This window comes from Eptesicus fuscus, chromosome 14 (assembly GCF_027574615.1).
Source record: "Eptesicus fuscus isolate TK198812 chromosome 14, DD_ASM_mEF_20220401, whole genome shotgun sequence".
NCBI lineage: Eukaryota > Metazoa > Chordata > Mammalia > Chiroptera > Vespertilionidae > Eptesicus > Eptesicus fuscus.
This window is the reverse complement of record NC_072486.1, coordinates 5642020-5655210: the sequence shown is the minus strand read 5'-3', so window position 1 is coordinate 5655210 and position 13191 is coordinate 5642020. Positions and strand designations below refer to the sequence as shown.

Here is a 13191-nt window from a genome sequence, read left to right as displayed (position 1 = left end):
CACAGAGCAGCCCCTCCAGGGAGCTCCATGCCATCCCCTGCAGAAGTGCCTTTCACCCCGCTGAACCCCTCCCCACCTCCACCCTCCCCCATCCGGTCTAGACTCTCTGAAGTCTGCACATCATCTCCTCCCTCCCGGCCTGACCCTCACCATGAGCCCCCTCTCTGCTAGGAGGTCTTTTATGATGGAGGGCTCCACCTCTTCATCCCTCCTGCCCCCAACCCGTGGCAACCACTGGTCTTTCACTCTCCACGGCCTTTCCCAGCGTGCCCTATGGTTGGAATCACACAGTCGGTCGCCTTTTCAGATCGGCTTCCTCCCTGGCAACCTGCGTTTAAGGTTCCTCTGGGTCTTGCGTGGCCTCACAGCACATGTCTTGTCCTTGCTGAGTAATATCCCGCCACATCTGTCTGCCCCTCTGTGGGTTATCCTAACCCCCGCCCTCCTCCAGCGTCCCCTGCCACCCGACCCCGCTCTGTCCATAGTGTGGCCTTTCTGCCAGGTTCCTCCCTCCCCCGCCGCCGCCCCCCTGCCCGCTGTCCTTCCTGCTCCTGCCTCCAGGACTATAGATGGAAAGCACCAGAGAGAAGAGACGAAAGGGGTGTTTCTATCCATTCGGTACACACTGTGCACCCGCCAAGCTAGGCCCTGGGGATGGGCAGGGCCGAGGGGTCGCTCCAACGCGGTCCTGGCCCTGGGTGGTGCTGGTCAGCAGCTGCAGGCCCCGGGTGGGTGGGTCTCCTGTGCCCTCCGAGTGAGCCTGGGAGAAGGGCCTGCAGGGTCTCTGAAGAGGGGGCTGCAGGGATCCGGGTGCCGGGCCCTCGAAAGCCTCGCCTCTCAGAGCCTCCTGCCTCTGCAGGGCCTCCCGCAGCAGCCAGGCAGCGGATTCGCTCCTGCCTCTCCCCTCACCTGTGGGAAACCAGGCCCAGCCGGCGTGGCTCAGTGGCTCAGTGGCTGAGCGTTGACCTATGAAGTCACTGATTCCCAGTCAGGGCACATGCCTGGATTGTGTTTTCAGTCCCAGTGGGGGTGTGCAGGAGGCAGCCGATCAATGATTCTCTCTCATCTTTGATGTTTCTATTGCTCTCTCCCTTTCTAAAAACACACACACACACACACAGGCCCCCCTAATGAAAGCAAACCTGGAAACCCAGGCTGGTGATCCCTGAGATGGTGTCCCGGGCTAGAGCCCCCCTCACACCCCGCCCCTGACAGCTCTCCGCCTGGAGACCCCCTCTGCTGCTGGCGCTGCCCCCTGATGGCTCCACCCACGGCCCGGCTGAGCCCAGGCTGGGGCCGGGAGGCGGCCTTCCCCAACGGGAACCCCCAGGGAGTCATACAGCTGATTGACGTGGCCTGAAGGTGGACCTTCCTCACCCTCAGCTCCTGGGGCAGACGGCGGTGTCTCCTTGCCTGCCTCCCTCCCGCCCCCACAGGCCCAGGCCAGTTGGGAGACCCTGGGGCAGGCCGGGACTAGAAGGAAGTGCAGCCAAAGGTCATGACGGGAGCTCCCAGCCCGGCTGGGACGTTCACCTGAGTTCACCTGCGGCGCCTGCCCCCTTTCCCAGCTGCCAGGCCTCTGGCATCCGTCTGCCCACAGGTGCGCACCCTCAGCCTAAGGGGTGTCGGGAGCCCTGGTGCGGGGCTGGGGGGGGGAGGTGAGGGAAGGGGCGAGAAGGACGGATGCTGCCTGCCCGGGAGAACCCCCGCCTGGGCTCACACAGCTGACCTGAGGACATCCTTTGAGGATTCGAGGCTGACGCATCCCCCATTTCACAGTGAGTGGCCTCCTGGGCTGCACACCGGTGAGTGACGAGGCGGGATTCCGACTCAGCTCTGACCCGAAGGCCACGGTTAAATGCTCTCGAGGGGACGGGCGCCGATGGGAGTGGACCCGGGAATGCTTGTGAGCAGACAGCGCCCTGTGGCTCGGAGGAGGGAGAGGGTGTTTCCTGGGCAGATCCGAGGCTTCATGGGGGAGGAGTCTCTGGAGCTGGGACTTGGCGGTAGGATGGGGAAGCATGGCCGAGGGGGGGTGGCATCTGGGCAGGGGAACGTGAGGGCAGGGGTGTGGAGGGAGGGACGTGGCCAGCAGAGTTCCCCGTGGCGAAAGCTTGCAGTGTGTTTTGGGGGAAAGACTAATCGGAGCCAAAGGCCAGATCTTTGAAGGTAATAGGCTAGCCATGGCCGGCAAACTGCGGCTCGCGAGCCACATGCGGCTCTTTGGCCCCTTGAGTTTTTAGCAAAGGCCAGCTTAGGAGTACCCTAATTAAGTTAATAACAATGTACCTACCTATATAGTTTAAGTTTAAAAAATTTGGCTCTCAAAAGAAATTTCAATCGTTGTCCTGTTGATATTTGGCTCTGCTGACGAATGAGTTTGCCGACCACTGGAAGGAAAAGGGAGGCTGTTCGGGGCTCAGGGGTCTTTGCAGTGAGAGGAAGAGGCTGCGGTGGCGGGGGGACGGGAGCCTGGCCGGCGGAGGGCGGGTGGGGGGTTCGCAGGTCACCATTGCTGCCTGCGCCCTCCGCTCGGGTCACAGAGCAGGCGGAGCGGGGCAGGCCCTCCTGGCACAGGCGGGAGCGGAGCAGTGGCTCCCGGGGGCGGTGTCGAGGGGCAGAAGGACGTGGGTTCCAGTGCCCACTGCCCTGACGAGCTGGGGCGGCCGCTGGGATGCGTGGCTCCCCCAAGCTCAGCTCCACGGAGCTGGAGCCACGTGTGTGGGGTGACCTGGTGGGGCTGACTTGTCTGTAAGGGGGTCTGTTTATCAACCTCAGGGATGTCCTGAGACACAATGGAGGGAGGTCACCTTTCAAAGCACCTGGCAGCTGGCTTCTCTGCCTGTGGCCTGCGCTTCCACGGGCAGCACTGAGGCTCCGAGAGCTTCCTCTCTGTCGGGTCAGGAAGTCAGGAGAAGGACTGGGCTTGGCGCCTGTGCTGGGCAGTGGCCCCAGGCGGCCGCAGGACTCGTGTCCCGGGGGCTGGGTTGGGCAGGGACACCGGCCTCCGGGATCCCTTCCGACAGGGCAGCGGGGAGCCCGCCCGAGAGGAGGGGGCATCCTCCTGTCTGGACGATGCCACTGAACAGGCTGCCGCCCCGCGGAGCGGTGGCCGGTGGTGGCTCAGCTCATCTCAGGGAATTCTGTGACCAACTTGTCAGACGGAGACTGAAATCGGACCAAGGAGCAAACAGATGTTGCGATGGGCACGCGTGAGACTTCGGGACCCCCCCTGTCCAGCTCTTTAAGGCGTTGGATCTTTCCCAGAAGCGTCGTGCTTGCTGAAACTCAGAGTGTGGGTTTGGGGTTGGCTCTGAGGCCAGCCAGCAAGATGAACCTGCTCTGGGGGCCTCCAGCCTAAAATAGAGGCAGAGGAGCCAGAATGAAAAAAGGAGGGCTCGTGGGCCCTCTGGTGGGCGGTTGTGGAGCGGCACTCAGAAGCGCCCCTGAGGCTGACTGGAGCTCACACAAAATCGGAGCTTCCCACGCGAAAAGGGATTAGTCTTTCCTAAATCCAGGAAGGCCCGTTTACCTGGGAGAGCTACTTGCTTTTCTTGGAAGTAACACAGTTATAAACTATATGATAAAGGTTATTTTTAAAAGGCAAGAGAACCAAAATATCTGGTCTGTCTAAATTTGAGATGTTACCACTTCTATGTGGGTCCGCCCACCGGCCCACCTGACCCATGTGCTGCGCTTCAGAACTTTGATACACGAGTATATGGTGTTAGGATTTTTTCAGGTTTATCTCATCCCCATTTGGGAAGGAAAAAGTCTCCAGAGCACCACAACCTCTTGAAATTGACAGCCACTGAAATTCCACCTGTTAGGTTTTTTTTTAAAGGACCCCCATATCTTTAAAGAGTTCATGTCATAGAATAATCTCCAAGATCTATGAAATGCAAAATTCAAAATACGGAGTAATGTGTAGTAATCTATCATTTGTGCTAAAAGTACAGCAGAGTACATTTACATGTTAGATAGTATTTGCATTAACTGTCTCTGGAAGGACACACAACACATACACACACACACACACACACACACACACACACACACAGCTAGTGAAGTTGGTTGTCTTGTCCCCGCCCCCTGCGCCAGCTTTATTGAGCTACGGCTCACATATAACATTAAGCTTAAGGTATGCGTGTGGGGATTATGAAATAATTACCACCATAGTATTAGCCAATACATCCATCACATATTTCTTTATTGTGGTGAGAACGTTTAAGATCCACTCGCTTAGCCATTTCCAATCTATAATACAGTATTGTTCACTGTACCCTCCACGCTGTCCATTAGATCTTTAAGAACTGGAAGTTTGTACCTTTTGACCATCTCCCCAGCTTTCCTGGCCCCAGCCCCTGGCAACCATCATTCTCTCCTGTTTCTATGAGTTCATCCTTTTTTAGATTTAGTAAGTGATGTCGTACAATATTTGTCTTTCTCCGATTATCTCACTTAGCTCACCCACATTGTCCAAAATGACAGGGTTCCCTTCTTTCTCATGGCTGAATTCCATTTCATTGTAGATATATACCACATATCCATCCATTCATCTGGCGATGAATGCTGAGGTTGTTTCGTGTCTTGGCTATTGTAATGCTGCAATGGATATGGGACTGTAGGTATCTATTCGATATCCTGTTTTCATTTCCTTTGAATATATACCCAGTAGAATCACTGGATCATATGGTAGTTCTATTTTTAATTTGGGGGGGGAAGTTCCATTTTTTCCTACTTCCTATAGCTACCTATATTCCCACCAACAGTGTACAAGGGTTTCCTTTTCTCCACCTCCTCACCAACACTCAATCTCATCTTTTTTATAAGCTATTATAAAATCTCGTCGTTTTGATTTCCACTTACCTGTTTAGTGATGTTGAGCGTCTTTTCATGTACATGTTGGCAATTTGTATGTCTGATTTGGGAAAATATATGCTCCATTCTGCTCATTTTAAAATCAGATTGTTTTTTGTGCTATTGAGTTTTAGGAGTTCCTTATACATTTTAGACAGTAACTCATCAGATCTATGATTTGTAAATATTTTCTCGCATTCCTTAGGGTGTCTTTTTGTGTTTTCTTTTGATGTATAGCAGCTTTTTTTGTTTTGTTGTTGTTGTTAATCCTCACCTGAGGATATATTTCCATTGATTTTTAGGGAGAATAGAAGAGAGAGGAAAAGTCAGAGAGAAACATGGATGTGAGAGAAACATAGTGATTGGTTGCCTCCTGCAGGAGCCCTGACCAGGGCCTGGGCCGGGGAGGAGCCTGCAACCAAGGTACATGCCCTTAACCAGAATTGAACCCAGGACCCTTTGGTCTGCAGGCCGATGCTCTATCCACTGAGCCAAACTGGCTAGAGCTGACTCTCTCTCATTGATGTTTCTATCTCTCTCTCCCTCTCTCTTCCTCTCTCTCTCAAATCAATAAAAAACAAAGTAAACAAAATTTACTCAGTGAACAGGGCAGTAAATAAAGACAGAATGATCCCTCTCTCCTTTCCCATGAGAATACAAGCTGCACTAACTGGGGGGAGGGGGAGGGTGGCAAATGTAAGCTTTCCCTATAAATAAGGCTCAGCGTGATCCATGCTCCTTTCAATAATCACCACAGCAACCCAGAAGTGCCACAAGAAAAATATAATTAGGTTCCAAAGGACAGAAGTTTGCATGCACATAATTCACATACTCCATGTAAGAACCTCAGTGCTCTGTGTCTTATATCTAGACACAAAATGCCCAAAGATTTACAAAACTAGCCATACAAATTTTAAACATGTTTACAAAGATGAAAATATAAAGAAATGAAGACTATGGAATTTTGTTTGCCAACAATTTCACTTTGAGTCCTGTCTTGTGTGAAAACCAGACAGTGCATCAGAAAGTGTATTTGATACTATATTCTAGAATTTCAGTAGACAACATTGATGAAATCCTAAGCATCAATAGTCTAGGTAGGACAAATAACTATTATAACCCTAAAATGTGATCTTCAATTATTCCCCTAAGTACTGCTGCTATAATTTTCTACTTATTAAACCTTTATTTATGAAATAAAACTGACATTAGAATTCTATCTCAGGAAAGAGAATAACCTTAATTAAATCTTCAATCCCAACTTTTAAAGCTTAGCTTTTCTGCTCACCTGAAACTATTTTTGGTTCGCCGCTAACTTTTAAAATATCCTAAGACAATTGGTGTGATTTGAAGTCATTTTTGTCTGGAGGGTGCTCACATTTCTTGTTTTTATTTGAAGCCATAGGGCATTAAAGTCTTCCTTTCCCAAACCAGACAGAGAATGTCATCCATTTGACACTCAGACCGCCCAGCCAGGAGCCGAGGGCTGCTGGACCGTCCTCTGTAGCTGGACGTCCGCAGGAGGAGTGGTACTGCCCCGAGGTTCCGCTCCTGAGCACTGAGCCTAAGTCACAGGCACAGATCCTGCCGTTTCTGTCTGTGCTTCCATTCCAGCTCATCAGACCCTTTCCACAGTCACCTTGGGGAAGTTTGACGAGGAAATCAGAGACAAGACATGAAGCTGAGCCTGGAGGGCTCTGCTACAAGGAAGCAGCGCAGTGGGTCCGGAGTGGTGCTGCCGCCTGCCGTGTGTGTGTGTGTGTGTGTGTGTGTGTGTGTGTGTGTGTGTGTGTGTGTGTGTGATGCCAGCGCACAGCCAGCCACGGCCACGGAGAGGTGCAGCCCCACCCCAGGCCGAGGGCTGGCCCATGGCCCCCGAGGGGGAAGCAGGGCTCTGCTGGGCGCCAGGCACCAGCCACACCCTGTCTGCAGCTTCTCCTTTAAGGCAAGCCCTGGAGGCTCTGTGAAGGAGAACCCTCACACACCGGCCTGCCTGCGGGAGGGTTCCCAGTGGTTTCCCAGGCTGTCAGCGGACACCCGACACCCACTGTAGCACCGTATTTAAGCCTGAAGTGAGGTAAACATAAACTCTCAGGGAGCTTTGGGGAGGAATTTCAGTAGCAGTTTTGTGGGGGTTATTTTGGGGGGGGGGAGGGGGTCTTTATTCTTCAATTTTGTTACAATAGCAATTTTGAATGGGGTGTCTACAGCAGTGTTCTTTCTGATCATTAAAATAAGTTGTTTGAAGAGCCATTTGATCCCAAGTATGTATATGCAAATATATATCAAAATTAAAAAATTATAAAGCCAAGTGGGTAAGCTTTTGGCAGGAGAAATGTAGCCAATCAGAACTCTCATTTTTGAAACTTAAACTATGTCACTGTTGGGTTGGTGAAGCCAAAGGTTTTGATCAAGGACACAAGCCAATCACAGGGCCGGTTCAGCCGATGGCAGGGCCCGGCAATGCCAGTTCTCAGAGCAAGGTCAGGTGCACTGTAGACATCCCGTGGACACCCAGCCTACCTTCCCTGCTTGTTGCTCCGTTTAATGAGAAGGTGGGTAGCTTCTCTCTTCCCCAACTATTCTAATGCACATGGACGAACCTCTCTGGAACCTGTACTTACCGTTTCTATAGAGGAATACAGAGGGAGAGACCCTCAACCTTGGTTAACATTTACAAGGGGTAAACTATGTATCAGCAAATGAAAACAGACTTTAGATAAGGAATAACTGGAAACAATTCTCTAATTGAGTTCCTACAAACTGGTAAGGTGAAAAAATAAGATGTAAAGAATTAATGAAACTTTTCAAATTGTCCCCACCCCCTTAACATTACTTAACATGGAAGAGAAATAAGAAATCTTAGATGGAGCTGTTCGGGGGGCATAAAAAACTAACTTTTCAGAGGAGAATAATGGCCATCCTCGTGAAATAACACGTAACCGTGGCGTGTGAACAGTGCGGGAGGCAGGCTGTAGCCGAAGCTGGTCTTAGTGCTCAGGCAGAAGTTTATCGCTCGGTTTGACCAAGATTCTTCAAAAACACGCCTCAGTAGTCTTTTCATCGGCCTCTGTGGAGAATCGGATGGAATCAGATGAAATCAGGTCACTTCCCTTGCAGCCTGTGGAACCCGCGTTCGAAACAGTTTCAGGTTGGTACTTATCCTAAACATGCAGCTGAAAACTGCCGACCAGTCTGCAGAAACTCGTGTAAACAGTCCTCTTCCTTTACAAATCTGCCGGTGCCGAGGCACCGAAGGGAATATAGGGGACGCTTCCGCGCTGCTCGCAAGGATGCTAACTAACAGATAAGGTCTCTGAGCTCCCTGTCGGTCAGCTCGTTCACTTCCATGATCTTCTCCAAGTGCTCCATGTACCGCTCCTGGTCCAGCAGGAACTGCGGGACCCTCATGTTCTCGGTGACGCCCAGCTCCTTCAAGCGGTCCACGTCTTCATAGGAGACCTGAGAACGGAGGCGGGTCAGTATTCAACGTAACTATCAGTCACAGTTAAAGAGCAATTTCTTCTCTGGGTAGTAAGTACACTTTTAAGTATATGGACTATTTTTTTTTTTATATTTTATTGATTTTTTACAGAGAGGAAGAGAGAGGGATAGAGAGTTAGAAACATTGATGAGAGAGAAACATCGATCAGCTGCCTCCTGCACACCCCCCACTGGGGATGTGCCCGCAACCAAGGTACATGCCCTTGACTGGAATCGAACCTGGGACCCTTGAGTCCGCAGGCCGACGCTCTATCCACTGAGCCAAACCGGTTTCGGCTGGACTATTTTTTTAAATACATTTTTATTGATTTCAGAGAGGAAGGGAGAGGGAGGGATAGATAGAAACATCAATGATGAAATAGAATCATTGATTGGCTGCCTCCTGCACACCCCCTTCTGGGGACCGAGCCTGCAATCCGGGCATGTGCCCTTGACCGGAATCAAACCCAGGACCCTTCAGTCTGCAGGCCGACTCTGAGCTAAACCGGCTAGGGCAAGTATGTGAACTGTTTTTCAAATTACTTTAATATCTGCAAAATAGCAAAAATCTTCTTTCTTTATTATTTTAATCTTTATTTATTGAGTTTAGAGAGAAAAAGGAAAGAGAAGACGGGGGTGGGAGAGGGAGAAAGAGAAGCATCGGTTTGTTGCTCACTTATTCATGCATTCATGGGTTGCTTCTTGTACGTGCCCTGACCGGGGATCAAACCCAGTCAGGGCACACGCCCAGGTGTGGGCTCAGTCCTCAGTGTGGAGCGTGCAAGAGGCAGCCGATCACTGATTCTCTCTCATCACTGATGTTTCTATCTCCCTCTCCCCTCTCCCTTCCTCTCTGAAATCAATAAAAATATATTTAAGGGGGGGGGGTAGTGTTATATCTACGAACTACTTTCAAATGCTTTAGGAAAAGATGTATATAAGTGAAACTACATACTGCATCCCCAGATTTCCTACTCCCTTCTTTATCTCTCGTTGTCCACTAAGAGAGTGTGCCGTTCGGTTTGACGACAGAACACATTTCTTCCCTCCTGTATCACGCTGAAGAGGCTAGCTCCGAGCACAGGTAAAAGCAGTCTGACCTGCGCCTGCCGTCGTCATAAAGCAGCGGGGGAAGTGCCGCGCAATGCGTGGGGACCTCGCCCTCCCTGTCACTCACCTTGCCCAGGGCGGTCAGCAGGGGGAAGTCGATGGAGTCCCGGTGCCGCAGCAGCTGCAGGATGCCGTCCAGGTACACCTGGTCTTTACTGAAGCACCCTGCAGGGACCACGGCCGTGTTTACCCCCATGTCCGAAACATCCCTCAGTAATGAGATGCTGGCCGTTCCCCGTGTAGGAATCGGCCCTGAACAAAAGGGTTTTCTAAGGCGCCACGTTTACTTGTGTTTAACTGCTCTATCTCTGTAATGTCCAACGTAAGGTCTCTGGAAGGACCAGGACAACATGGAAACCAGCAACTCCCTTTTAAGAATCTCTCCTCCCCAGGTCCCCATCCCCATAATTAAAATAGCATGTTCCCCCAGTTATAAAGAAACACTGGTAACTTAAATTGTATGACTCCTGTAAATAACTAGAGGCCTGTTGCACGAAGATTCGTGCAATAGGCCTTCCTTCCCCTGGCTGCCGGCACCGGTTTTCCTCCGGCGCTCGGGACCCAGGCCTTCACTCTGGCCGCAGCGGAGAAGCCAAGCCTCTTCAGTCTTTAGTTGTCTTCAGTCACTCCGTGCCTGCATATGCAAATTAACTCTCCATCTTTGTTGAGTTAATTTGCATACTCACTCCTGATTGGCTGGTGGGTTCTTAGAGGTATGGTCAATTTGCATCTTTCTCTTTTATTAGTGTAGATTATCCTACCCTCACCCTCACCCCACCCTCTGACTGCAGCCTTAACTCCCATGATGCAATGAGGGTGTCCGGTGAGGAGGGCGGGGGATGGCTTACAGCATTAGGTCTCACAGGAACAATGTGGAAGCATAGGATGTCAGAACTACTAGTTAAACACACACACACACACATACACACACACACACTAATACCCTTTGCACCATTAAAATAACTATAGGTGATTCTGATACTATTCTTCCCTAAGAAATCAAGAATTAGGACTGAGTTTTAAAGAAGATGGGGTTTATAAATAGAAAAAATGTGGACAAAGACATGATGAGCAGAAACAGCTCGTGAGATCTGATCCTACTTTTAAAAAAGTGTTAATTTACAAAGAAAACCCTCCTCCCACCTGACAGCGTGTGAATTTGTTAAACATTGCTCTGTTCCATGGACTGAAGTCACCATACAGAGTCCTGTGCTAAGACGCTGTGGATGTGGTTAGCTATGCTAATAGCCCGGGGACTGTGGACAAGTTGTCCTTACTGGTTAGGGACGCGCACAGTTAGGGACGCAGGTAAAAGGACAGATGTCTGGAATTGGTTTCCAATACTCTAGGGACAACTGGTGAACCAGTTAGTGGTTCATAACCACTAAGACTGCGTCGTGTTGAACGAGGGTTCAGTCAGCACATTCATCACTCCTGTTTTTTGTTGATCCTCACCCCAAAGTCAGAGGACCTATGGCCCGGGCCACCCACCTGGCTGGGCCGTGTCGGTGCAGCCCCTCTTGGCCCGCACGCAGTAATCCCACCTCGTGTTGGGGTCCTTGACAAACCTCCCGATGTCCCGGAAGAGCTCGCAGAAGGACAGGCGGCTGGCCTGGAACACGGTGTAGTAGAGCAGCGCAGCCCGCCACAGGAAGGGGTCCTTCCTGAACAGGACGCTGTGGATGCTCGCCAGCCCCTCCTCCGTGGGGTTGTTGGGCTTCAGCTCGTGCTTCCTGCGGCCCGTCCAGCTGCCCCAGGGCTGCTGCAGGTTGTTGATGCCCCGGAAGTAATGAGTGCCTGCGGGAGGGGCCGTGGAAGCAGGAAACGCCCGTCTTTACTTCCTTCCCCAAAGACCCTACCAGCCGTTCTCAGCCCAAATCAACCCAAACGGCAGAAGCCAGCCCGCCCCGCCCCAAGCCTCTGATCGTAAGGAGCACACTGCCCCCCCGCGCCCCCCCCCCCTCCCGTCCCCCTAAGGGCTCCCAGGTCTCCTCAGAAGAGGTTATTTTTGTCAAGGGAGGAATCATAGAAAAGAATCTCAGAGATCAGGTAATTCAATTCCTTCAGTTTAAGGTCAAGGAACCGAAATCCTGGGGTTCAGTGACTTTTTAAGCTTAATGCTGCTGCACAGGGCCCTGAGAACCTAACTTGAAATGGGACATCAATCAGCGTAGCTCAAGTTCAAGTGAGGCCTAACAACTCCATTGCTTTTTGCCAAATACAACTACGAAAACCCCATTCCAAAGAGCGTGTCTGTGGAGCCGGTTCGGTACAACGCGGGACGGTGGAGGGGCCGCCCTACCGATTTCGTGCCTCAGCATTCCCTCCAGCCAGTGCTCACGTGCAGTGGACACGTTGATGGTCAGCGTGGGGCAGCCGTTGACCACCGTCATGGAGGCGCGGGAGAGCAGGTCCTCGGTGAGGTGGACCACGACCTGAGGGCCACAGGGAAGGTACGGAGATGGAAGCACAATGTGAAGTGGGGGGCCAGGCCCCAGGAACACCTTCTTTTGTTTCCAGCACCCCGATGCTCCCAGAACCAAGAGGATGAACTGAGGGCCAGTCCCCTGGACCTTCCGGTGCTGAGCCTGTGGGACCTCAGGGCCTTCCTGGACTGGAAGGAAGGCAAGGGCTCTGCGGGGAAGACACGAGGACCAGGCCCTGTCCCGCTGCGCTGAGCCCGGCCACAGTGACGCAGGGCGGGCGCAGACGGAGGCCTGGCCACTGCGCCGGAGCTATGTCAACACTGAACGCCAGGACCTGGCTTCCAATGCGAGGGGCCCCAGGGCAATCTCTTCATTGACAATTTTCATAAAACCACTCACATGTTGCCATAAGCTACACAGAAATGGCGGTAAGAAAAGAAACCAAACACAGCTCAATGCCATGGGAAAGTAGACTTCCAGTATTCAGTCAGAAATCTGCGTGACTAGTTTAAGGAACTAGACGGGGTTGGAAAGACACCGCCTGCAGCCAGCGCCGTGGGCCCTGCGGAGGGCTAAGTGCCACGGCGCTCGCCCCAGGACTCACCTCCCCCAGGCAGCCTTCCTTCATCATGTACTTCCTGACGTGGCTCCAGATCCGAGTCTTGGACAGCAGGCTCCCGCCCGTGGCCTGCTCAAACTTCTCATAGCTCCCATATTTCTGTAAAGTCAGCTCCATAATATTGATGGCCTGGAGAAGAAAGAGAACATGGAAGCCAACAGCCTCCCATTACTCGAGGGGAGTAATAAGCCGGTAATACTCTTATTTATCGTGACTGTGTCTGTTGTTTATTTCCAAATGAAAATACAACTGAGGCACCACATCTTTCTAATCCTAAGCAGCTGTCACTCCCTTGCACATACTTTCACAAACACCTGTCAGTTACAAATACTACTTTTTCTGTATTCGCTTCTCTCTTTTTAAAAAATCCTTATTGTTGAAAATATTATATATGTCCCCCTTTTTCTCCAATTGACCCCCTCCAACCCGTCCCCCGTCCTCTGCCCCAGGCCTTCACCACCCTGTTGTCTGTGTCCATGGGTTATGCATATATGCAAACAAGTTCTTTGGTTGATAACCTCCCACCCACTCTCCCTCCCCCCCCCCCCCCGCCCGCCTTCCCTCCAAGATTCCAATGTGTTCGCTTCTCTTTAATACATCTGACCCACTAGTACACAATCTACCACCATATGACCAACTACGCATGACCCACTACCAGGTGTACACCTAAGATAACTTAAAACATAGGTCCAC

At 51.5% G+C, this 13191-nt stretch overlaps 1 protein-coding gene across 4 annotated transcripts in view; it reads right to left on the bottom strand.

Annotated features, from left to right (window-relative positions):
• Positions 1 to 7580: 7580 nt before the first annotated feature.
• MATCAP2 (microtubule associated tyrosine carboxypeptidase 2) overlaps positions 7581 to 13191 on the bottom strand; it is a 37365-nt gene continuing 31754 nt past the window's right edge. For 3 of the 4 annotated variants that reach the window (XM_054725925.1, XM_008150720.3, XM_028154552.2), the window contains 5 exons: positions 12484 to 12627; positions 11756 to 11888; positions 10945 to 11250; positions 9521 to 9618; positions 7581 to 8322 (listed from right to left, as the gene is read on the bottom strand). In XM_054725925.1, the coding sequence (XP_054581900.1) occupies positions 8161 to 8322; positions 9521 to 9618; positions 10945 to 11250; positions 11756 to 11888; positions 12484 to 12627 (843 nt within the window). In that variant the 3' untranslated portion in view covers positions 7581 to 8160. The remainder of the gene's footprint in view (positions 8323 to 9520; positions 9619 to 10944; positions 11251 to 11755; positions 11889 to 12483; positions 12628 to 13191) is intronic. The other variant, XM_054725926.1, reaches the window with a different exon arrangement.